The sequence below is a fragment of the Scyliorhinus canicula genome, chromosome 2 (assembly GCF_902713615.1).
Source record: "Scyliorhinus canicula chromosome 2, sScyCan1.1, whole genome shotgun sequence".
Taxonomy (NCBI): domain Eukaryota; kingdom Metazoa; phylum Chordata; class Chondrichthyes; order Carcharhiniformes; family Scyliorhinidae; genus Scyliorhinus; species Scyliorhinus canicula.
This window is the reverse complement of record NC_052147.1, coordinates 89,716,874-89,743,228: the sequence shown is the minus strand read 5'-3', so window position 1 is coordinate 89,743,228 and position 26,355 is coordinate 89,716,874. Positions and strand designations below refer to the sequence as shown.

The window sequence follows — 26,355 nt, the reverse complement described above, 5'->3', positions numbered from 1 at the left end:
GGAAGACAAGAGGGAGGTTGGGGGCGGAGGCTGCCAGGAGGCCTGCGGATGCGTGGGGCGCGAACTGGAGACTGGCCCAAGAAAGGTGATGACTGATAGGCCAGTTAAGAGGGCACGCGTGTTCGCGCATTTGAGGGGCCTGAAGGCAGACGTGGCAATGTTGCAGGAGATGCACCTTAGATTAAGGGACCACATCAGATTAAGGAAGGGATGGGTCAGACAGGTTTTTCGCTCAGGACTGGACTTTAAGACTAGAGGGGTCGCGATCCTGATTAACAAGCGAGTATCATTCGAGGCGGAAAGAATAGTTGCGGATGTGGGCGGCCGTTACATCATGGAAAGTGGGTAGTGGAAGGGCTCCCTGTGGTGCTCGTGAATGTGTACGCGCCAAATTGGGATGATGTGGAGTTCATAAGGAGGATGTAGGGGAAGATCCCGGAACTGGATTCACATAAGTTGGTCATGGGGGGAGGGGAAACTTCAACACCGTCATTGACCCGAGGCTAGACCGGTCGAACTCAAGGACAGGCAGTGTGCCAGCAATGGCAAAGGAGCTAAAGAGGTTTATGGATCAGATGGGGGGGGGGGGGGGGGGGGGGGGGGGGGGAGTGGACCTATGGAGATTTGGGCAACCGAGAGGGATGGAGTTCTCCTTCTACTCACACGTGCATAAAGTGTACTCCCGGATTGACTTTTTAATCTTGAAGAGGGCTTTACTGACGGGAGTAGTGGACACGAATACTCAGTGATCATGGTCTTGGATCGTGCCCCGCACTGGATTGACTTACAGGTGAGCAAGGAGGGTGGCCAACGCCCGCACTGGAGATTGAATGTCGGACTTTTCGTGGATGAGTTGTACGGGCGGGTGAAAAAATATATCCAGAACTATCTGGAAGTTAATGATATGGGGGAAGTCTCGGCTACAATGATCTGGGAGGTGCTGAAGGTGGTGGTTAGAGGGGAGCTGATCTTGATACGGGCCCACAGGGAGAAGGCAGACAGAGCAGAAATGGACCGACTGATAAGGGAAATACTTCAGGTTGACAGGGGATATGCGGAGACCCCAGAGGCAGGGCTTTTAAGGGAATGATGGAGGCTACAGGCGGAGTTTGGCTTGTTAACTGCAGGCAAAGTGGTGGAGCAGCTGAGGAAGGCAAGGGGGGGGGGGGGGGGGGGGGGGGGGGGGGGGGAGGAGATATATGAATATGAAGAGAAGGCCAGCAGAATGCTTGCGCAGCAGCTCAGAAAGAGAGAGGCAGCCAGGGAGATCAGGAAAGTAAGGGACAGGGATGGGAACCTGGTTGGAGATTCAGCAGGGATTAATAAGGTGTTTAAGGAGTTTTATAGCAGGCTCGATGAGTCAGAACCCCCAGCTGGGCCAGAGGGAATGAGGCAATTCTTAGGGGGGCTGAGGTTCCCGAAGGTGGACGATGGGTTGGTAGAAAGGCTGGTGACACCGATCGTGTTGGAAGAAATAGCAGAAGCGCTGAAGGCCATGCAGTCGGGTAAAGTCCCAGGACCAGACGGACACCCAATGGAATTTTATAAAAAGTTCTCTGGGATACTGGGATCGTTGCAGATGAGGATATTTAGTGAGGCAAGGGAGAGAGGGGTGCTTCCTCCGAAGATGTCACAGGCCACAATCACACTGATCCCGAAGCGGGATAAGAACCAGGAGTGATGCGGGTCCTACAGACCGATTTCCCTATTAAATGTAGCCGCCAAACTGTTGGACAAAATCTTGTCCTCTAGGATCGAAGACTGCGCTCCGGCCGCGATTGGGGAGGACCAGGTGAGATTTGTTAAGGGGTGGCAGTTGGCGGCCATCATTAGAAGGCTGCTGCATGTAATCATGATGCCCCAGAGGGTAGGGACGTGGAGGTAGTGGTCGCAATGGACGCAGAGAAGGCATTTGATCGGGTGGAATGGGCCTATCTGTGGGAGGTACTGGGGTGGTTTGGATTTGGGCTGGGCTTCATCGACTGGGTCAGACTGCTGTATCAGGTGCCCGTGACAAGTGTACGGATGACCAGGCTGACATCGGGCTATTTTAGGCAGGTATGCCCCGTCTCCCCACTGCTGTTTGCGCTGGCCATAGAACCGCTGGCAATTGCGCTGAGAGCCTCAAAGGGTTGGTCGGGGGTAGGGGGCGACGACAGAGTCTCGCTATCTGCAGATGACCTGCTTGTATATGTTTCAGACCCGCTAGAAGGGATGGAAGAAAGTATGAGGATTCTGGTGAAATATGGCCGGTTTTCAGGTTATAAATTGAACATGGGGAAAAGTGAGATGTTCGTGATCCAGGCAAGGGGGCAGGAGGGGTGATTGGGGGAGCTGCCGTTTAAGAGTGGTAGGGGGAAGCTTTCAGTACCTCGGCATCCAGGTGGCATGGGAATAGGAACGGCTACATGAATTAAATTTGGCCCGACGAGTAGACCAAATGAAGGAAGATTTCCAAAGGTGGGGCATGCTCCCATTGTCACTGGCTGGGAGGGTACAGACAGTGAGAATGATGGTCCTCCCGTGATTCCTGTTTGTGTTTCAATGTCTCCCCATCTTTATTCCACAGACCTTCTTTAAACGGGTCAACAAGGTGATCTCTGGCTTTGTGTGGGTAGGTAAGACCCCGCGAGTAAAAAAGGGGATGCTGGAGCATAGCCGGAGGAGGGTGGGCTGGCGCTGCTGAACTTTCGTAATTATTATTGGGCGGCGAATATAGCCATGATTAGGAAGTGGGTGGTGGGGGTTGGGGGGTCGACGTGGGAGCGAGTAGAGATGGTTTGGGGGCATTGGTAACATTCCCGTCGGCACAGTACTCCACCAACCCCGTGGTGGTGGCGGCCCTGAGAGCCTGGGGGCACTGGAGGAAACACGTGGGAGCAGACAGAGCATCGGTCTGGTCTCCAATCTGCAATAACTATCGGTTTGCCCCGGGGAGGCTGGATGGGAGGGTTCCGGAGATGGCAGAGAGCAGGGATTGAGAGGATGGGAGATCTGTTTATAGAGGGGAACTGTCCCAGCCTGAGGGAGCTGGAGGAGAAATTCAAACTAACGGGTGGAAATGAGTTTGCGCGAGATTTCCTGCACAGGCAGGTCTCAACCTTCCCGCTCTTACCACCAAGCGGGATACAGGACAGGGTAGTTTCCAGAATGTGGGTGGGAGAAGGGAGGGTCTCTGACATTTACAAGGAACTCATGGGGGTCAGAGGAAACGCAGACTGAGGAGCTGAAACACAAATGGGCAGAGGAGTTAGGAGGCAAGATAGAGAATGGTCTCTGGGCAGATGTGTTGAGTAGAGTCAACGCATCCATAACATGTGCCAGGCTCAGCCTGATACAATTCAAGGTTGTTCATCGGGCTCACATGACAGTAGCCCGGATGAGCAGGTTCTTTTGGGGGGGGGGGGGGAAAGAGCAGCAGCGAACCATGTCCATATGTTCTGGGTATGCCCGAAGCTGAGAGGATTCTGGCAGGGGTTTGTGGATGCCATGTCCAAGGTGTTAATAAAAGGGTGGCACCGAGTCCAGAGGTGGCAATTTTCGGAGTGTCGGAAGATCCGGGAGTCCAGGAGGAGAAAGAGGCAGACGTTCTGCCCTCTGCCTCCCTGGTAGCCCAAAGACGGATACGATTAGCTTGGAGGGACTCAAAGCCCCCGAAGGCGGAGACCTGGCTGTTGGACATGGCTAGCTTTCTCTGTATGGAAAAAAATCAAGTTCGCCCTAAGAGGGTCAATGTTAGGGTTCGCCCGGAGATGGCAGTCGCTCGTCGACTTCTTTTGGGGAAAATTAACCATCAGCAGAAGTGGGGGGTGGGTTTAGTTCAGTTTAGATTAAAGTGTAAGAAAGGTGGTACCTGCGAGGGAGGAAGATGGCTTTTGCACTATGTTTACATCTGTATGTACACTTCTGTTATTGTTATAAAACCATAAATATCTCAATAAAATGTTTATTAAAAAAAAATAAAGGACCATCCTAAGGTAGGAGAGATGGGGGTGGTGTAGGAAAGGTTTTCAGAGACCTGGACAGCTGGAGGCATGGACACTATTGATTGAGTAATGGAAATTGGGGACATTAGGTCTATCGCACACTGGGCTAAATCGCTGGCTTTTAAAGCAGACCCAAGCAGGCCAGCAGCACGGTTCGATTCCCGTACCAGCCTCCCCGGACAGGCGCCAGAATATGGCGACTAGGGGTTTTTCACAGTAACTTCATTGAAGCCTACTCATGACAATAAGCCATTTTCATTTCATTTCATCTGCCCTCTCAAATAGTTTTAAATGATCCTATAGCACCATTTCACAAAGCGCAGAGGGAGGTTTTGCCAATGCCCTCACCAATATTTATCTCTCAACCAATATCGCTTAAAGAGATCATCTGTTTATTTATCTCTGCTGTTGGTGGAATTTTGCTGTACATAAACTGTCTGCCACATTTCCCACATTACAGTGAGTGCACCAAGTACTTAACTGGCGTTGCATTGCCAGCCATGTGACAGACACAATATCTAAAATGTGCTGCAATTATTTGTTTTTACCTCTGCCACAACCTACCTTTGCTCTGGGTTCCTGAAGTGTTGTGGAAGTGGTCGCTCGGCATCCAAGGGTCTTTCACATTCCCCTCTGTCCTTTTCGGAGAGATGGGCTCCTGCTTAATGGAGGTGTCCGGCTTGGCAGGAAGGGCATTCTCCATAGGAGAACGGAAAGCAGGGGCTGTTTCGACGTTGGTATGTGGCTGTGAGGTGGAGCTGGGGCTGGGAGACGAATTGCTCAGTAAGGGCAAGGAGAATGGGTTCTGGAAAGCGAGCTCAGTCGCGTCACCATGCAGCTTGCTGCGGTTGCTTTCGGTTGCTGAGCTGACTGGCAGTCGTTCCCCAGAAGGATCATAGGATTCTGCAGATGACAAAAATAATTCAGTCAGAAATGCACCAACTGTTATGTACAAACCAGAGACACAGAGTACAGTAACATGAATTAAAACAGGAAGCATCATGAACAACAGTCCTGGCGTCCTGCCTCCACCAACACCAGCCACCTGTCTAGCTCTCTCATAACCAAACCTCACTGCCTGACCCTCTCTTATGCCAGTGTTCCCAAGTGCCCCTCCCCAAAACAGCATCCTGCCCCAACTCTTTCCTAACAAGCACCTCAGCTCCTAAACCAGCAACCCTCACCCCACATCCTCACCCACCACCACCCCTCTCACTTGGCTCGCTCTTAACCAGCTACACCTTCCCCCTCCTACCCAGCGTCTGCCCTCCCCAATCATATATCTCCAAAGGCCCCCTCCATCTCTGTCTATCCCCGTCCATCCATTCCCCTCCTCATGTCTCCCCTGTGCAGCCCTCTTCTAACATCCCCGCCCATCAATTCCCCTCCTCATGTCTCCCCTGTGCATTCCTCTTCTAAAGCTCCCGCCCATCCATTCTCCTCCTAATGCTTTCCCTGTCCATCCCTCTCCTAACAGCACAGTTTATCCTATTCTTAATCCAACAGGGATGAATGGGATGCCTGATCCGAAACCAGGGTCCGAATTAATTTGGGATGAAACTCCTCATGGTTCTGCCCTGGCTGGATTATCTGCCAAATTCTGCTGACTGAAAGAATCTTTGAGATACACCTTGCAGTCCCTGAAGGATTTCGATTCTCTTGCCCCTCAGTGTACTCATCTCCAGGGTGATCTGTGCAGAAGATAAAAATAGGGTGCAATGAGAAACGGCAACATCTAGTGTTCACAGTGCTGTGAACACTGAAAACTCTCACAATATTATCATTCGGAAGTATTGTTTTTCTTTATCCTTTCATGGGATTTGGGTATCACTGGCAAGGTAGCATTTGTGGGCCAGCTGTGAATGCTCACGAGTGAGTGGCTCGCAAGGCCATTTCAGGGGGGAAGTTCAGGAGTCACCCATAATAATATATTTCAATATATTTCTGTATTATCAAAGGAATAAAGGATTGAGAGGGCACCAAATAGATCAGGTTTTAAAACTAGGTTAGAGGAATTTTTAAAATTCATTCTCAGGGTTTGGGTGCTGCTGGCAAGGTCTCATTTCCTTCCCACCCCTAGTAGCTCTGACGAGGAGGGGTTGGTGACCCTTCTGTGCTAGTTGTCAGTGATAATAATCACAGCGCTTGGGTCCCAGATTCAATTCCTGGCTCGGGTCACTGTCTGCGGAGTCTGCACCCTCTCCCAGTGTCTGTGTGGGTTCCCTCCGGATGCTCCGGTTTCCTCCCACAGTCCAAAGACGTGCTTGTTAGGCGTATTGGACATTCTGAATTCTCCCTCTGTGTACTCGAACAGACGCCGGAGTGTGGCGACTCGGGGATTTTCACAGTAACTTCATTGCAGTGTTAATGTAAGTGTACTTGTGACACTAATAAAGATTATTCTTATTAGAGGTCTTTAAAATAATGAAGGACATAGATAAGGTAAATAGTCAACATCTTTTCCCAAAGGTAAAGGTCTAAAACTAGAGGGCATAGGTTTACGGTGAGAGGGGAGAGATACAAAAGGGTCCAGAGGGACAATTCCTTCACACAGAGGGTGGTGAGTGTCTGGAACGAGCTGCCAGAGGTAGTAGTAGGGGCGGGTACAATTTTGTCTTTTAAAAAGCATTTAGACAGTTAAATGGGAAAGATGGGTATCGAGGGAAATGGGCCAAATGCGGGTAATTGGGACTAGCTTAGTGGTAAAAACTGGGCAGAGTGGACAAGTTGGGCCGAAGGGCCTGTTCTATGCTCTAAACCTCTATGACAATAGGCCAAAGTCCGAGGGGTGGGGTGGGCAGAGAACACGAGGCTATTGTGCGCCACAACCCACCCTCCCCGCTGCCGGCCACCACACTAACAAACGTCATATCCCACCAGTCCTGTTATCAACCCCCCCCCCCACACGCACACACATTTGCATTAACAAATATATTATCCCATCAATGCCTCTTAGACCTCGTCAAATATCACATCCTGTTCATTAGTTTAACTGCGAAACAACTTTTATTCCATTATAACGGTGGCATCATCCCAAAAGTACCTGTTGTTTGAGAACCAACAGCTTTTGAACTTCGATGTAAGCGGCTTGAAGTGCAGCACGTGCCTGCAGCAGGTTACCATCCAACCCTTGCAATGTCTTGTTCAACTCATCCTCCCGCAGAGAAATGCTCAGCAACTGGTCCAGTTGGCACCTTTCTGGAATCAGATGACTGACATGTTGGGTCCTGATCCACTTTAACAAAACTTACATCTTACTGGGGGTGAGATCATGATTGCACATTGAACACATGGGAGTCATCTGCTTGGTGTCCAACTGCTCCAATAGATGGAATATTGTGTCATGTTTGGCTGCAGTATAAATCTTTATGAAGTCCAGAAGACACTGGAATCAACTGCTTTGTCACGGTTAATTGGATGGTGAGTCAGTGTGGGAATGGGACTGAGGGGATACCTTTCTTAGAGACAGGGCACAGGCATGATGGCTCAAATGGCCTCCTGGTGTACTATAAATTTCCATATTTCTAAGGTTTTGAATTGCAAGCCTCTCATTTGGCTTTCAGATGCAGACCTGTATTGCTGAACAGACAAGGATCTGCATGGGCCATTAGTACAAAATCAAAATACTGTAGAGGCTGGGAAGCTGAAATTAAGAGACTAATGCAAGAAATACTCAGCAAGTCAGGTGGTATTGGTGAAGAGAAAAACAGATCATCATTTTAGGTTGATGACCTTTAGGCTGAACTGCAAAAGGTTGGTGATGGAACAGGTTTTAAGCTGGTTTAGAGCAAGTGAAGTTCGTGAAAAGCTTTCAAGGTGAGGGCAAAGACCAAAAGGAAAGTTCTGTGATAGGATGGAAGACAGAAGAGTTTGAATAACAAATGGATGATGGTGCGAGGCAAAGGGGATGGTCATGCAACACAAAGAAACAAAAGATAGATCTTGCGGATGTTTAAAGGGCAAAACCGCTGCCTGAATAAAGCAGGAGCAGTCATTGTATCAAATTGCTGAACTCAAGTGTTTAGTCCGGAAAGCTGCAAAAGTTTCTAATCGAAAGAGAAGATGCTGTTCCTCTGGTGGAGCTTCTCTGTGGAGGCTGAGGATAGACAAGTTAGAGTGGTCTAGAGAAATAAAATGGCAAGGCAGCACAAGATCAGGTTGCAGATTGATTGGAAATGTAAACAAAGCTCCAGAGGGGCACTCATCATTAACTGCACAAGTCGGGGTTGAGGGTCTCCCCACTACAGCTCATGTGGAGAAAAGAGGGGAAGTCAGCACAACAACAGCATAGAATTAGATGGAATATTTTGAGTCTACTGGGGCTATTCTAACAGAATCACCAGATGCTGATCTGTATATTCCAATCACAAGTAATCCAGAAGAGACATGTACTTACCTCTTTTGCTTTTGAGTTTCCTTCTCTTATTCTTCCTTTCCAAACAAGGGACTTCTGAAGACAAAACATCCTACACAAGCGGAGAAAAATCAATTGATCACATGGAGCTCATTCAACCTATCGTCCTAGATACTACATTGCCAAGATCAATTGCACAAATGATTGGGATTTGACATCTCATTTGCTGGATTAGCTCAAGCCCAGCTAATAGTTAAATAACATAATCTGAGTAGTTAACAGTGGTCATGAAGAACAGTTGCATTGTTGAAACGGTCTCTTTACCTCAAGGTGAATGCAATACATGTAGCGTAATGAAGAGGAAAGAGTGAGGGGATGGGTGTCTAAAATGGGAAGCAATGATAAGAGATTCAACATCAATTAGGAGATCAGGAGAAACATCTCTACCTAGAGATCGGTCTGAATGTGGATCTATGACCACTCAGAGTAGATACGAAGAGTATAGACTGGAGGGGAAGTTAGATGAACAAACACAGGAAACAACAGGTTTGCTGACAGGGTGAAATGACGGTGAGATGGCAGGAGGGTCATGTGGAGCATGGACCAGTTGTGTTGAACAACCTGTTTTTACCCCATACACTCACTGTAATTCTGCCTAATGTGGTGAAGCAGCATTGAATTAGTCACTTACAGCTGTTGCTCTTCTTTTCTTCCCCAGGGTTTGAGTATCATTGAGTTCACCCCCAGATGTGTAGCTGCTATCAGTTGCACCATCTGCTGCATTCAGTCCTTGTACTGCAGCTGAAGAACTCTGCTGGGCGAAAACCTTGGACTCATCTGCCTCAAGAGTGCTCTGCCCACAAGAGCCATCACTGGTGGGAATGAGGTACTTCTTTCCCAGTCCATTGTTGTGTGTGGAAATGCTCTCAAATGGTAGAGGTGAGTTTGAGTCGCGTTCGGTCTTCACATAACGTTGCCCGTGGGTTGAAGAGCTGGTGTCAGGCAGCGAGCTGTTGCCAGTGCTGCCAAACTGGAATGCCTTGGAGAAGGCAGGGCTGTCGCAGGTGGATGATTTTGCCTGGCAAGCCGATGAGTTTGGTCCTGGAGGTATTGGAGGTAGTCGGCTGTTTGGAATGCTGGGAGCACATTCATTGCCTTTGCAACCCTCCAAATCTTTCAGCTCATCACCAAACAGGCTGTAAATCGACCGTCTGTCTGTGACCACACTGCTTTCAGAGAGGCTGCGCTTCCGGATGGTTCCAGTTGGCGCAATGGAGATCCCTTCCCACTGAAAACCTTCCAGAGAGGATAAGTTTTCATCCTCATCGAGCTCCAGAACATCCAGGCCGGTCTGCACAGAGGGAACCATCTCAATCCCAAACCTGGAAAAAAAAAATCAAATTATAATACCATAACCAGTGACCAGGTACAGTATACCCAAATGCTCTTTGACCAGAGCAGTCATGAACAGTTACAGCTATTGCCCCTTCCAACCTTGTCCTACAAGAGGGGAATCAGAAAATATTCATGTATCTGGGAACAATATAGGGTGCTGGGGAGGATAGTTAGAGGGGGGTGAGAGGAAGGAGAGAGGGAAGAGGGCAAGGGACAGAGGAGAAATAGGCAGCAGGCGGAATATGTATGAAGGAAAGGGAAGGAAGGTGAGGGGATGGGGGGAGGAGAAAGGGGGTTGGAGTAGAAAAAGAGAAAGGGAAAGCAAATGAGTGTGCAATAAGAAAGAGGCATGTCTAGTTAGGGGAGGAGTTCCGGACCCATATTCAACATTAGTCTGCATGTGCCCAGTTACCGCCTGGCCTGCAGTCTGGCAAGTTAACTTTGAGAAGCAGGTGGATGAGAGGATTTTTTGGAAACCGCCCCCCCCCCCCCCCACATTCCCAAATCAATTTGTATGCGCTACCAGGATCCCTCCAGGTTTCTGTTAATGGGGAACCACTTCATCTCTGGCCTGTTTCTCACAGCAATGAGCTTCCATTCTTGTCAGGAGCATTTGATCACTAGGCAGAGCACATCCTTATGACCCCATCGCATTGAATAGCCACGGAATGATGCTCGACTTGACACTTAATCCAACTTGGAGCAAACATGACCTCTAATACCTTCCCTAGCATGATACTCCTTTCACTTAACTCTTGAGCTGTGGATGAGAATGAGCAATGAACTGTGCCTTTGTGGGACTAGCGGAGGCAGGATGTGAGAGAGAGGTCACTCACTAGGTAGCTCCGACCAGGATCCACATTTTTGAGCCCATTTTGCCAGATTCTTTGGGAGATTTTTGCAGGAAAGCAATCTGGATCTGTGCTACAGGGTTCGCGCACCGACCATATGCCAAAAAGAAAAGGGAAAGAACGCAAAAAACTAGCAGCGGACAAATCTTTGGCGGACTCGGAAGCTTTGTGCAGTTCCTCAGCAGAGAAAATAGCAACGGCAGCATTGCCGACGACAGCCGCCCAATAACAGTGGGCATGCTCACGGATGTGCTCGCAAAGTAGTTTGTAAAGCATTTCGACAAGCTTTCGAAGTTGGTGTCGAAAAGTCTGCGTAAATCAATTGAGGAAGCACTGGGCACTGTGGGTGAAACTTGACAAGACTGCCGAGGCAGTAAAGAAGCATGGCGAGGCGTGGTGAGCAGCTTGTGACATTGGAGGCCGAGATGGCGGTGGTGGCCGATGACAATAAGAGATTGAGCCGAGGTCGATGATCTTGAAAAGCAGTTAAGAAGGCAGAACCTCAGAGTCGTGGGGTTGCTGGGGCTCAATCCCACTAAATATCGATCGCAGATGCTTGGGGAGATGATGAGATGATGTGCGATGGTAGTCTAGCCTCCCCCCCCCGGCCCAGCGGACGCTTTGGCAGAAGTCTTGGCCGAATGAGCCACCTCGAGCAATTTTTATTCGGCTGCACAGCTTTCAGGTGAGGGTCAAAGAGCATTGTGACTCGAAATGGAAAGGAAACCTTGCAAGGATTTATCAGGACACAGGGGGCTGAACTCTAGTGGAAGCGGGTGGCCTTGAATAAGGTTAAGGCCGTTCTGTACAAAAATGGAGTTTAGTTCAGGGTGGCGTACCCCCAAGGTTGTGGGTCACATTTAAGTCAAAGGATTATTTCGAAGCCCCGGAGGAAATGGACACCTTTATTAACAAGCATCGATTTTGAGTCTAGTTGAATGCATTGTATGGGTTCTTTGATTTCTGAGAGTTGGGATATCCTGTATATTGCTGTTGATAACATTTGTTTTTCTGTTTGTGGGGTTGATACGGGATTCTTTATAATGTATGGGGTGTGCTTGTTGGGGGAGGGTGGGGAGGGGGGGGTGGTGCTGAAGACTGGAAGACGGACTGTGTCGATTTAGGGCTCTCATTGGAAATTAGTTTGGTAGGGAACCGTGGCACGAGGAATAGTTTATCCTCAGGCTGGGCAATGTCATTGCGTAAGGGGGTTGGGTGGCCCAATGATGGGTCGAGAGTTTTTGCTCACCTGAGGAATCTAAATGCTGATGTGGAGTTGGTGTTTTGCAGGAGATTCACTTTGGGTAAGAGATCAGACTAGACTGCAGAGGGGGTGGGTAGGACGTGTGTTTCACTTTGGGTAAGAGATCAGACTAGACTGCAGAGGGGGTGGGTAGGACGTGTGTTTCACTCGGGCTTTGATGGGGTAGGGCCTGAGATGCGACAATTTTGGTTAATAAGCGGGTCCGTCGGCCATCAGGATCGCGGCCGATCCTAACAGTAAGCATGTGGTGATCAGTAGATCTCCGGCAGGCACATTGGTGGTAATGGTAAATATCTATGTCCCCAACCGGGATGATGTGGCATTTATTAGGAATCTGTTGGTTGCCATTCCCGATCTAGATACACACCAGTTGGTTCTGGGAGGGGACTTCAATTGTGTACTGGAGCCTAAAATGGACCAGTTCAGGCCCAAGTCTCTGGCTCTCTCAGGGGTGGCAAAGGCGCTTCAGGCCTTTATGGAGTAGATGTTTGGGGGTTGTTTGCTAGCGTTGTTGGGGAGGGTTAAACTAATGTGGCAGGAAGTCAGAGGGTAGTAAAGAGGGGATAGAAACAAAAGACAGTAAGGAAAAAAGTGGAAGGCAGAGAAACAGATTGAACTGCATTTATTTCAATGTGAGAAGCCTATCAGGCAAGGCAAATTAACTCGGGGCATGGATGGTTACATAGAACATAGAACAGTACAGCACAGAACAGGCCCTTCGGCCCTCAATGTTGTGCCGAGCCATGATCACCCTACCCAAACCCACGTATCCACCCTATACCCGTAACCCAACAACCCCCCCCCTTAACCTTACTTTTATTAGGACACTACGGGCAATTTAGCATGGCCAATCCACCTAACCCGCACATCTTTGGACTGTGGGAGTGGGACATGGGACTGGGATATTATAGCTATTACTGAAACATGGCTAAAGGAGGGGGAAGGACTGGCAGCTCAATGTCTGGAGTACAGATGCTACAGGAAAAATAGATCAAGAGATAGGAGGGGAGGGGGAGTTGCATTTTTGATTAGGGACAATATCATGGCAGTACAGAGAGAGGACATATCCAAGGGTTCGCCCACTGAATCTATATGGGTAGAACTGAAAAATAAGAAGGGTGAAATCACTTTGATTGGACTGTACTATAGGCCCCCAAATAGTCAGCGGGAAATTGAGGAGCAAATATGTAAGGAAATTACAGATAACTGTCAGAAAAATAGGGTGGTAATAGTTGGGGACTTTAACTTTCCCAACATTAACTGGGACAGCCATAGCACTAGGGGTTTGGATGGAGAGAAATTTGTCGAGTGTCTTCAGGAAGAATTCCTCATTCAACATGTGGATGGCCCGAATAGAGAGGGGGCAAAACTTGACGTCCTCTTGGGGAATAAGGAAGGGATCTGTTCGTGAGGGATCATTTTGGGACCAATGACCATAATTCCATTAGTTTTAGATAGCTATGGAGAATGATAGTTCTGGCCCAAAAGTTAAAATTCTATATTGGGGCAAGGCCAATTCCGTTGGTATTAGGCGGGAACTTGCAACGGTTGATTGGGGAGCCTGTTTACAGACAAGGGAACAGCTGGGAATATTTCAAAAGGGTGTTAACTAGGGTTCAGGGTGAGCACATTCCTCTTAGAGTGAGAGTAAGGCTGGTAGAAGTAGGGAAATCAGGATGACACGGGATATTGAGGCCATGGTCAAAAGGAAGAAATAGACATATGACATGCATAGGCAGCTGGGATCAAGTGGATCCCTTGAAGCGTATAGGGCTTGTTGGAGCACAGTTGAGAGAGAAATCAGGAGGGCAAAAGGGGACCTGAGATTGTCTTGGCAGATAAGGCAAAGGAAAATCCAAAGAACTTTTACAGATACATAAAGGACTAGGGAGTGACTAGCGAGAAGGGAGGGTCTCTTAACGATAAACAAGGTCATCTATGTGTGGATCCACAAGTGAGATCCTAAATAAATATTTCTCATCAGTATTTACGGTTGAGAAAGGCACAATTGTTAGGGAAATTGGAGAAATAAAAAGTGATGTCTTGAGGAGTGTACATATTACAGAGAAGGAGGTGCTGGAGGTATTAAAGCTCATCAAGGTAGATAAATCCCCGGGACCTGATGAAATGTATCCCAGGATGTTGCGGGAGGATAGGGAGGAAATTGCTGGCCCCATAGTTGAGATATTTGAATCATCACCAGCCATAGGAGAGGTGCCAGAAGATGGGAGGATAGTAAATGTTGTGCCCTTGTTAAGAAGGGCTTTAGGGATAAGCCTGGGAACTACAGACCAGTGAGCCTTACTTCTGTACTGGTTAAGTTCTTAGAAGGTATTCTGAGGGACAGGATCTACAGGCATTTGGACAGGCCTGGGCTAATTAGGGAAAGTCAGCTTTATAAGGGGAAAGTCATATCTCATGAATTGGATTGAGTTTTTTGAAGGGGTAACCAAGAAGATAGATGAGGGCAGTGCGGTCAACGCTGTCTACATGGACTTTAGCAAGGCCTTTGACAAGGTACTGCATGGTAGGTTGTTGCAAAAGGTTAAATCTCACGGAATCCAGGTTGAGATAGCCAATTGGATACCAAATTGGCTTGGCGACAGAAGACAAAGGATGGTTTGTAGAGGGTTATTTATCAAACTGGAGGCCTGTGATCAGCGGTGTGCCTCAGAGATCAGTGCTGGGTTCACTGTTATTTATTATTTATATTAATGATTTGGATGAGAATTTAGGAGGCATGGTTAGTAAATTTGCAGATGACACCAAGATTGGTGGCATAGTGGACAGTGAAGGTTATCTAGGATTGCAACGGGATCTCGGATCAATTGGGCCAGTAGGTCGATGAATGGCAGCTGGAGTTTAATTTAGATAGGTGTGAGGTGATACATTTTGGTCAATCGAATCGGGGCAGGACCTACTCAGCTGATGGTAGGGTGTTGGGGAGAGTTATAGAGCAAAGAGATCTAGGATTACAGGTTTGTAGCTCCTTGAAGGTGGAGTCACAGGTGGACAGGGTGGTGAAGAAGGCATTCGGCATGCTTGGTTTCATTGGTCAGAACATTGAATACAGGAGTTGGGACGCCTTGTTGAAGCTGTACAAGACATTGGTAAGACCACACATGGAATACTGTGTTCAGTTCTGGTCACCCTATTATAGGAAGGATATTGTTAAACTAGAAAGAGTGCAGAAGAGGATGCTAGCAGGACGTGATGGTCTGATTTGATTTGATTATTATTATTGTCACATGTATTAGTATACAGTGAAAAGTATTGTTTCTTGCATGCTGTACAAACAATGCATACCGTGCATAAGGAAGTAAGGAGACTGCAGAATATAATGTTACAGTTATAGCAAGGTGTAGAGAAAAGATCAACTTAATACGAGGTAGGCCCATTCAAAAGTCTGATGGCAGTAGGGAAGAAGCTTTCCTCGAGTCGGTTGGTACATGACCTCAAACTTTGGTATCTTTTTCCTGATGGAAGAAGGCGGAAGAGAGTATGCTCGGGGTGCGTGGGGTCCTTAATTATGCTGGTTGCCTTTCTGAGGCAGCGGGAATTATAGACCGAGTCAATGGATGGGAGGCTGGTTTGCGTGATGGGCTGGGCTACATTCACAATCTTTTGTAGTTTCCTGCAGTCTTGGGCAGAGCAGGCTCCATACCAAGCTGTGATACAACCAGAAAGAATGCTTTCTATGGTACATCTGTAGAAGTTGGTGAGGATCATAGCTGACATGCCAAATTTCCTCAGTCTTCTGAGAAAGTAGTCGTTGGTGGGCTTTCTTAACTATAGTGTCGGCATGGGGGGACCAAGATAGGCTGTTAGTGATCTGTACACCTAAAACCTTGAAGCTCTCAACCCTTTCTACTTCGTTCCCATTGATGTAGACAGGGGCATGTTCTCCACTACGCTTCCTGAAGTCGATGATAATCTCCTTCGTTTTGTTGACATTGAGGGAGAGATTATTGTCGTCGCACCAATTCACCAGATTCTCTATTTCATTCCTGTACTCTGTCTCGTCATTGTTTGAAATCAGACCCACTACGTTGGTGTCATCAGCAAATTTGAAAATCGAGTTGGAGGGGAATTTGGCCACACAGTCATAGGTGTATAAGGAGTACAGTAGGGGGCTGAGGACACAGTCATTGGTGTATAAGGAGTATAGTAGGGGGCTGAGGACACAGCCTTGTGGGGCACCGGTGTTGAGGATGATCGTGGAGGAGGTGCTGTTGCCTATCTTTACTGATTGTGGTCTGTGTGTTAGAAAGCTCAGGATCCAGTTGCAGAGGGAGGAGCCAAGGCCACGGAGTTTGGAGATGGGTTTCGTAGGAATAATGGTGTCGAAGGCTGAGATGTCGTCGATAAATAGGAGTCTGACATAGGTGTCTTTGTTATCTAGGTGTTCCAGGGTAGAGTGCAGGGCCTAGGAGATGGCGTCTGCTGTGGACCTGTTGCAGTGGTAGGCGAACTGTAGTGGATCAAGGCAATCTGGGAGGCTGGAGTTGATTCGTGCCATGACTAACCTTTCGAAGCACTTCATGATGATGGATGTCAGAGCCACTGGACGATAGTCATTAAGGATGAGTTATAAGGAGATGCTGGATAGGCTGGGACTTTTTTCCCTGGAGCATAGAAGGCTTAGGGGTGATCTTATAGAGGTCTATAAAATCATGAGGAGCATAGATAAGGTAGATAGTCAACATCTTTTCCCATAGGTAGAGGGGTCTAAAACTAAAGGGCATAGGTTTAATGTGAGAGATTCAAGAGACCAGGGGGGAAATTCCTTCACAGAGGGTGGTGAGAATGGGCTGCCAGAGGCAGTGGTAGAGGCGGATGCAATTTTGTCCTTTAAAAAGCAGTTAGACAGGGTGGGTACAGAGGGATATGGGCCAGATCCAGGCAAGTGGGACGAGCTTAGTGCTAGAAGCTGGGAGCATGGACAAGCTGGGCCGAAGGGCCTGTTTCCATGCTGTAAACATCTATGACTCTGTAAGATGTGTGTGTGTGTGTGTGTGTTTGGGGGGGGGGGGGGGTGAAGAGAAAGAGAGAGAAGAGAGGGGGGGGAAGAGAGAGAGAGAGAGAGAGAGAAAACAGAGATGGCTCGTGGAGATTTCTACACCCAAGCGGTCAGCCGTTTTCGGTTTTATTCCCCTTGTGCATGAGATCTATTCCAGGATTGACTTTTTTTACATTGGTTAGGTCCTTGGTCCTGTGGGTTAAAAGGGCAGAATATTAGGTGATAATAATCTCTGACCATGCTCCACATTTTGTGGACCCGGTGCTGGAGACGGATCTCATTCAGTGCTGGTCATGGAGGTTAGATGTGGCGCTATTAGCGAACAAGCGGTTCCGTGAGCGCATGCCTGAGACTATTAAGTAATATATTAAGTTTAATAGGAACGACTCAGTCTCTCCCTCCACACTATGGTAGGCACTTAAGCCAGTGGTGAGAGAGGAGGTAATCTCTTATAAAGCGCACTTGGACCGGACTGAGAGCATGGAACGACAGTGACTGGAGGGGGCAATCTTGGAAACGGATCACCACTATTCAGACTCCGGAGTTGCTGGCAACTCGGAAGCAGCTGCAAATGCAGTTTGAGTTGCCGCCCATGAGGAATGCGGTGGGCCAGCTGTGGCGCTCGAGGAGGGTGGTTTAAGAGTACTGGGAGAAGGAAGGCCACCTTTTGGCACACCAGCTGAGGCAGCAGCCGGCTTCCACAGATTAGGGACTTGGGCGGCAGCTTAGTTTCCGCTCAGACGGAAGTTAATGCAGTGGAAACATTCTATCGGGGTATTTGTAGGTCAGAGCCCCCAGGAGTGGGTCGGACATGGCAAAGTTCTTGGATGGGCTGCCCTGCCTGATGGTAGATGGAGTCAGCAGGGAGTTGGAGGCTCTGTTCAGCTCTGAGGATATACTGAGGAGCATTGGGCTGATGCAAACAGCTAAGGCCTCTGGCCCTGATGGGTTTCCTGTCAAATTTTGTAAGCAGCTTGCAGACCAGTTGGTGCCATTGTTAGTAGATATGTTCAATAATTCTCTAGCTCGGGGATTATTGCCCAATATGCATTTGCAGGGCTCCATCTCCCTCATTTTGAATAAGTATAGGGACCCCATGGAATGTGATTTATATAGGCCCAACTCTCTTTTGAACGTGGGTTAAGGTGCTGGCGCTGCGATTGGAGTCTTGTGTCCCGGAGTAATTGCAGAGATACGGACAGGCTTTGTGAAGCGGTGGCAGCTATTGGCTAATATACGGCAGGTTCTGAATGTTGTCCTCTCTCCTTCTCCAGTCCCCAAACAGAGGTGGTTATATCTATGGATGCCGAGAAGGCGTTTGACAGGGTGGTGTGGGGGTACCTTTTTGAGGTGCTTGCGAGATTTGGATTTGGGCAGAAATTTATCTCATAGGTTCAGCTGTTGTACAAAGCCCCTATGGCCAGCGTATGCACTGATGCATCGAGTTCAAGGTCATTGACAGCGCAGAAAAGGCCCTTAAAGTTTCTTCCCGTCTACTCTATCTATGCCCCTCAAAATTATAAACATCTCAATCATGTCCCCCTCAGTCTCCTCTGCTCCAAGGAAAACAATCCAAGTCTATCTAATCTCGCTTCATAACTATCACTCTCCAGCCCAGGCAACATCCTGGTAAATCTCCTCTCCACCCTTTCCAGTGCTATCACATCCCTCCTATAATGTGGATTTAGAACTGCACACAACACTCTAGATAACCAACGTTTTCCACAGTTCTGGCATAACCTCTCTGCTCTAAAACTCTCTGCCTCGGCTAATAAAGGCAATTATACCATATGCCTTCTTAACCACCGTATCCACCTGTTCTGCTACCTTAAGGGATGGTTATACATGCACACAGGACCCTCTGATCCTCGGTGCTTCCCAGGGGCCTGCCATTTATCATCTATTCCTTTGCCTCGTTTGTCCTGCCAAAGTGTATCACCTCATACTTATCCGGATTGAATTCCATTTGCCACTGATCAGCCCGTCTATATCCTCCTGGATCTCTCGAAGGCCATCTTCCTCACTATTTACCACCCAACTAATTTTTGCATCATCCGCAAACTTACTGATCAACCCTCCTACATTTATATCTAAATCATATATATAAATCACAAACAACAAGGGCCCCAACACTGATCCCTGGGGAACCACTGGACACAGGCTTCCAGTCAGAAAAACGCCCCTCAATCATCACCCTCTGCTTCCTGCCACTTAGCCAATTCTTGCTCCAATTTGCCAAATTTCCTTGGATCCCATGAGCTCTTACCTGCGATATCAGTCTCTCATGTAGGACCTTATCAAAAGCCTTGCTGAAGTCCAAGTAGACTACGTCATGTGCTTTTCCCTCATCTACACAAGCGGCCACCTCTTCGAAAAATTCAATCAAGTTGGTCAGACATGACCTTGCCTTAACAAAACCATGCTGACTGTTTTTGATTGATCCCTGCCTCTCCAAATGCAGATAATTCTGACTCTCAGAATTGCTTCCAATAGTTTTCCCACCATAGAGGTTAGACTGACTGGCCTGTAGTTTCCTGGTTTGTCCTTTCCTCCCTTCTTGAATAATGGGACCACATTGGCTATTCTCCAGTCCTCCAGCACCTCCCCTGTGGCCAGAGAGGAATTGAAAATTATTGTCAGCGCCCCTGCTATTTCCTTTCTTGCTTCACTCAACAGCCTGGGATACATTTCATCAGGCCCTGGAGATTTGTCTACTTTTAAGCTTTCCAGATCTCTCAAAACCTCCTCTCTATCGATGTTAATCTCTTTAATTTTATTACAGTCCTTCTTGAATTCTGTACCCACACTGTTCCTCTCATGAGTGAACACTGATACAATGTATTCATTTCGAACCCTGCATACATCCTCCAGCTCCACACACAAATTATCAATGCAGTCCTTAATAGAACCTACTTTTTCCCTAGGTGTCCTTTTACCCTTAATGTACTTGTTAAACAACTTAGGATTTTCCTTTATTTTACCTGCCAGTATCTTTGCATGCCCCCTTGTTGCTCTACTAATTTCCTTTTTTAAGGTCCCTTTTGCACATTCTGTACGCCTCGAGGACTTTTGCTGTATTGAGCCCTTGATAAGCTTTCATTTTTCTTTTTATCCAACGCTGTATATCCCTCAATATCCAGGGTTCACTGGATTTGATGGTCTCACCCTTTTTCTTGATTGGCCCTGTAGTCTCCCTATTTCCTTCTTGAATGTGTCCCACTGTTCTGTCACAGCTTTACCTAAAAGTGTCTGTTCCCAGTCCATTCTGGCACTCAGGGATATTTTCCACTGAGTAGGGCACAAGGCAGGGGTGTTCATTGTCACTGCTCCTGTTTGTGCTAGTGATAGAACCTTTAGCTATAACGCCGAGGTCTTCGGGTGAATGGAAGGGGAGAAGGGAACATAGGGTGTCTATATGTTGATGATCTGCTCTTGTATGTTACGGACAGAGGTCTCCACTATGAACAAACTTATGAAGCTATTGAGGAGCCTTGCCTCCTCTTCGGGCTTGGATGTTTACGATGTTCAAGTCATGGGAAGGAAAGGGACAGTTCATGGAGGGACAGTTTGCCAGTTGGGAGGAGCTCTCGGCAAAATTTCAACTACCAGGGGCAAACTTGTTCTGTAACTATCAGTTAGGCGATTTTCTCCAATAGGCATGCACTATATTTCCCTTCGCGCCGTAACCCTCCCTACTGGGCAGAATCATATTGCTGGCGAGGTCTGGGGCCCGGGGGTGGGGGGCATTTCAAGTGTTTACAGGCAGATCAATGGTGGGTGAAGTGGAAGGGGGATGTAGCCACCTGGGGTGGCCACGTCCCGATTCCAAAATGGACACTCGCAAAGAGTGCGGGGAAAAACGGACAACACTAGAGAAAAAAAGCAGGTGCAAGGTTTCCTATGTATTAAGATTTGTAGAACCCAGACAGAACTGAAACCAATAGCCATTAGCATATTAATGAGCTATCTCCGGGGACAAAAAGAAACATTGAAACAATCAAGACCAGGACAGACTCCCCGGCGCCAGTGGGAGCTAAAACAAAGGCAGGCCAACGGTTAGATAGAACCCGGCCAACGATCAGGGAACAACTCCGGTATTGGAGAAAATCAATACGAACGATTTGGACATGGTCCAATTAATTGGGACCAAGTCCAGGGTCCGCCCAGAAGGGCACAAAACCCCTTGGGGTATAAAACAGAGTCCCCAAGGTCAGTTCGCTCTCTTGGAAGCTCTGGGAAGCTCTTGGAAGAACTCCCACCTTGGCCTTTGGCTCTCAGCGACGAGAGGTCCGCCAAGCACCAGCCAAGTAAGTCTAAGGTCAACGCACGCGACGAGATAGGCGTTCCTAGCTACTATTCCATACCAGTTCGAAGCCAGCAGTATCAGAACCGGACAACGGCCATTGTTCCTCTGACTGAGTGGGCCACTCGAAGCTAAGTATAGGCTTTTAATAGCAGTTGTAGTTTAGCAAGTAGAGTTTATGCACGAGTAATAATTGACTGTGTGTAAATAAACGTGTATTGATTTCAAACTTACTAACTGGTGTGTCGAGTCATTGATCAGTACTTGGCTTTGAACCCTGTGGTGGTATCAGAAAGATACCTGGCGACTCTTGAGCAAAGGTAATTAGAACAGAGCAAATTAAGGGAAAGCATAACGGAAGAAGAAATTAGGAAGTACCTCAAAGGGAAAGGATGGCCTCTTTGGAGCAAATTTTGCGCGAATGAAGAAACAGGTCCCGGGAGTATAGGACATACTTGGTGGGAGAACCCGACAGAGATTCACAAGAAGAGCTTGGGAAAAGCTCGCAAGCGGATGGCAATCGTGTCCTGTCTGGCACAATTGCGAGGCGCAGAGGAGGTCGTTAGGACGCTCCGTAGCGAGATAGAGGAGAGAGATAAAACGAGTAAGGTAGATGTGAGCGAGATAGAGAAAGAGAACAAAGAGTTAAAAGGGAGGTTAGCAGCAAAAGACAGAGAGGTGGATGATGCCAAGAGGGCACACCAGTCTTGTCTGGCGCACTTAAGTAGCTTCCAGACCCAGTACGACAAGGCCTACCAGGACACACAACGTGCGGTCTTGTTAAGACAAGAAACAGAACAGCAGCTAGAGGCATTGCAGAAACAATGCAGTGATTTAAAAGCAGCCATACGAGCACTCCATGCTTCCACAACGGAACAAAGGCAGAGCTCGGTAGACCACGCGAAGTGCCGGAAGCAAATTGCAGAGTTGCAATCCCTGCTTTCAATTCAGAATGGCTTTCAGAGCACATTCGGACCCCAACTAGATCAGGAAAACGGCCCCGATTGGCAGGAATTAATCAAAGCAGCCCATAGATACGTACATGAAGCATGTACGTAGGAGAAACCCCAGAAAAGAAGAGCACCCCAACCCCCCACTGAACAGGCAGAACACACCCCCATGAATCCGGTAACCACACACCGCAGAGCCGCAGCAGAAGGAGAATCAGACTTTCTGTATACAACCCCCTTAACTGTGACCCAAATACGGGACACGTGCGCGAAAATCACACCGTTCTTCCCCACTTCAGACCCCCACCAATTCTTCGCTAAGGTTAAACAGCAGGCCACTATGTACGGCCTGGACGAGAGAGAGCAGGTAAAGCTCACAGTTCTGAGCTTCGATCCTTCAGTCATAGCAGCCCTTCCCGACTCACAAAATGTAGGAGGAGGCACCCTAGCAGAGATGCACACAGCGATCCTTGATGCGATCGGCTATAGAAGGCATGAATAGATGCAGGCAAAAGAAGACAGAGCACCCCACAGCGTTTGCTGGACGCTTGTGGGTTCATTTCACTGCAGTTTTTGGAGAGTTAGCCCGCGCCCATTTGTCCCCAGATAACATGGCGAAATGGACTCGAATCTTGATCTCTCATGCAACTGAGGCAGGACAGAGAGCTTGCGCAAATTATGACCCCTCAGATGAGGCCCACAATGAGAAATAGGTTTTGAAAAGGTTGTCCCGTGCTTGGGAGCAATCCGTTCAGAACAAGACCAATTTTAAGAAACCCGAGGAAGAGCAGGCAGATGCAGATATGCATACAGTCAAAACGCACCAGAACCCCGCATGGATAAATGAGAGTAGAAACAGCCCACCCCAGCCCAAATCGCAGGAGTGTTACAACCGTGGTCAGTTAGGACACTTTGCATGAGAGTGCAACGCGCCACAGAAACCACCGAGAGCCCAACAGACAGGCACCCTGAATAGGAATAGGACAAAGCCTATTCACAGTGTTAGCGCCCGTTCAGACCAGGGAGACATGAACGGCACAGACTGACGGTGTTCGGGCTCCCCAACTTGGGTCTGCGACACCCTTTGGGATAGGTCCGGCCGACCGGTCGTAGCAGCCAAAGTACGGGGCCAGCCCGTTGAATTTCTTTGGGACACAGGAGGGTCCCGCACCACACTAAATTCCTCCACAATGTTTCAGAAGGACACGTGGCCCACTACAGGCACCATCACCCTCAGCGGCTTTACAGGCCACTCACAACAGGGACACATCACAGCCCCTGTATCCATACAAATCGGCAATATAACCACAAAGCACCCCATAGTGTTAGTTGATCTGCCCCACACAGCAGAACACATTTTAGGCATCGACTTTATGAGCTCCCACAACCTTTCATTTGATCCAGTCAACAAATGTGTCTGGAGAATGGCAAAAGCAGCAAGAGTCCCCTCCACGCTCACAGTAGGAGAGTATGCAAATAGGATCAGCTCGGTAGGAGAATATTGGTTTGATCCGAGGACAATTAGTGCAGACAAACAGGTTAGGGCAGTCCTGCAAGAACACAAAGCAGCATTTGCACAGCACAAGCACGACTGTGGCAGAATGGCTGGCTCCGTGCAGATTACAGGTCCTGACCCCAGATCCCAGAAACAGTACGGGTTTCCCCAGGAAGCAGAGGGAGAAATCTCGAAAGTAATAGACAGCTTGTTAGAACAGGGCGTACTGAAATCAGTAGCCTCCACTAATAATGCCCCGATTTGGCCGGTCAGGAAACCAGAGCAAGTTTGTCCACGGCCAGACGCCCAGTTTGTCCGCAGAAACCTCTGATAACTTGCCGCCTAGCTTATCAGCCGAAACCTCTGAGACCTTGCCAGAAAACAGTTCGTAACTGCTCTTCTAATTTGAGGTTAGGATAGGCAGTACTGCAACCCCCACGATGACTACATTCTTGCCCGTTCTTGCCGGTCACTCAGGCAGTGGAGAAACAGCACTTATTCCCGCCCTGCCTGAGGAACCCCCCTCTTGTCAGCTAAGCTCGGCTAGAGCACATCCCGCCCTACCCGGGGATTCCATCCAATTCTTACCCGTCGCAGCCCATACGCACCTCATTTTGGCTCTTTTGTTTCAAAAGTTTTTGTTTTGTTTTATAGTAACCCTTCGGTTGCTTCCCCTCATGCTATTTACATCCTCAAACATTGGGATGGTAAATCGCACAGGCTGCGGGACGTCTCACACTGTGTCAGTATTTTTCAAGAATGTCTAGCCCAGAAATTCTTTTTTTTTTTTTAAATGAGGGAGTCACAGATGGTGACCAATTATAAAGGGTAATTGGCACTAAAGGACAGACAGACAAACACACAAGATCTTAAGCAAGATAATAGCAGATATTATGCTTGTGTTCACAGAATTCCAGAAGCTCGAAGAAAGAAAAGAGAAGGAAAGATGAAGACGACCTCCATCTTTGTTATATGGACATTAACAGGATCCCTTTGGTTACGCGCGAACGCTAACCCCCTCACTCCCACCCCACAGGCCATCAATGATTCACTCCCCCACAGTACACAGAGCCCAGTAACAGTCAACAGTACCCCGACCTGGTGTGATAAGTTTATCACATGGTATTCCCTCTTATATGTCGTTGAAGCACTTTTAGCACTGGCGATACTTTGCAGTATCGTGCAGACCATTCATATGAAGAAATGGCAAAGGAGAGCCCGCCGCTCTTGCACCCCGGTATACAGAATAAGATCCCCTATTTTCGGTTTCCACCAGGCCCCCGAACCCCTTGACATGGAATAAAGTACATTCGTTTTTTGGTTTGTGTGTTCGTTTGTTGAATAAAGAAATGTAAACTCTGTGTTTGACTGCCAAACCAGAGAAAATTTGAATGCTGCTATTTTGTACAGTTAAAAAGTTAGTATATTTTTGAATGGGTTAAGTGAGGATAGTTTATTGAGAATAATTAGAGGTTCCAGTTTTTTTATTTTGTAATGCATGTCCTTAATGACATAGCGCCCCCATAGAATTTTGATGATGTGTGTATGTAAAATTGTTTAGTTAAAGATATGTTGAATAGTTAGGGTCAGAGTAGAGACTAGTCATGAGTGCCCGCTTGGTCAGCCACCTGGGGTGGCCACATCCCGACTCCAAAATGGACACTCGCATAGAGTGCAGGGAAAAACGGACAACACTAGAGAAAACAAGCAGGTGCAAGGTTTCCTGTGTATTAAGATTTGCAGAACCCAGACAGAACTGAAACCAATAGCCATTAGCATATTAATGAGCTATCTCCGGGGACAAAAAGAAACATTGAAACAATCAAGACCAGGACAGACTCCCCGGCGCCAGTGGGAGCTAAAACAAAGGCAGGCTAACGGTTACATAGAGCCCGGCCAACGATCAGGGAACAACTCCGGTATTGGAGAAAATCAATACGAACGATTTGGACATGGTCCAATTAATTGGGACCAAGTCCAGGGTCCGCCCAGAAGGGCACAAAACCCCTTGGGGTATAAAACAGAGTCCCCAAGGTCAGTTCGCTCTCTTGGAAGCTCTGGGAAGCTCTTGGAAGAACTCCCACCTTGGCTTTGGCTCTCAGCGACGAGAGGCCCGCCAAGCACCAACCAAGTAAGTCTAAGGTCAGCGCATGCTACGAGATAGGCGCTCCTAGCTACTATTCCATACCAGTTCGAAGCCAGCAGTATCAGAAGCGGACAACGGCCATTGTTCCTCTGACTGAGTGGGCTACTCGAAGCTAAGTATAGGCTTTTAGTAGTAGTTGTAGTTTAGCGAGTAGAGTTTATGCATGAGTAATAATTGACTGTGTGTGTAAATAAACGTGTATTGATTTCAAACTTACTAACTGGTGTATCGAGTCATTGATCAGTACTTGGCTTTGAACCCTGTGGTGGTATCAGAAAGATACCTGGCGACTCGAGCAAAGGTAATTAGAACAGAGCAAATTAAGGGAAAGCATAACGAGCAATAGGGAGCTCGGACCCATTCTGGATGAGGATGAGTGGAATGAGGCCCTTTGTAGGATGAATTCCACCACCTCCTGCATGCAGCTCAGCCTGATTCAGCTCAAGGTGATACACACAGCTCATCTAACTAAGGTTGGGACGAGTGGGTTCTTTGACGAATTGGAGGACGGGTGTGAGGAGTGCTCTCGTGGGCCCGCTGATCACACCCACATGTTCTGGTCGTGTCCAAGGATGGCAAGCTTTTGGGTCT

General features: G+C 48.0%; 1 protein-coding gene across 8 annotated transcripts in view; it reads right to left on the bottom strand.

Moving 5' to 3' along the window:
• The window catches only part of LOC119955860 (zinc finger protein 106-like), a 131,809-nt gene that overhangs the window by 50,581 nt on the left and 54,873 nt on the right, over window positions 1–26,355 (bottom strand). For all 8 annotated transcript variants that reach the window (XM_038782559.1, XM_038782510.1, XM_038782518.1 and 5 more), the window contains 5 exons: window positions 9,032–9,722; window positions 8,383–8,452; window positions 7,030–7,184; window positions 5,617–5,677; window positions 4,551–4,889 (listed from right to left, as the gene is read on the bottom strand). In XM_038782559.1, the coding sequence (XP_038638487.1) occupies window positions 4,551–4,889; window positions 5,617–5,677; window positions 7,030–7,184; window positions 8,383–8,452; window positions 9,032–9,709 (1,303 nt within the window). In that variant the 5' untranslated portion in view covers window positions 9,710–9,722. The remainder of the gene's footprint in view (window positions 1–4,550; window positions 4,890–5,616; window positions 5,678–7,029; window positions 7,185–8,382; window positions 8,453–9,031; window positions 9,723–26,355) is intronic.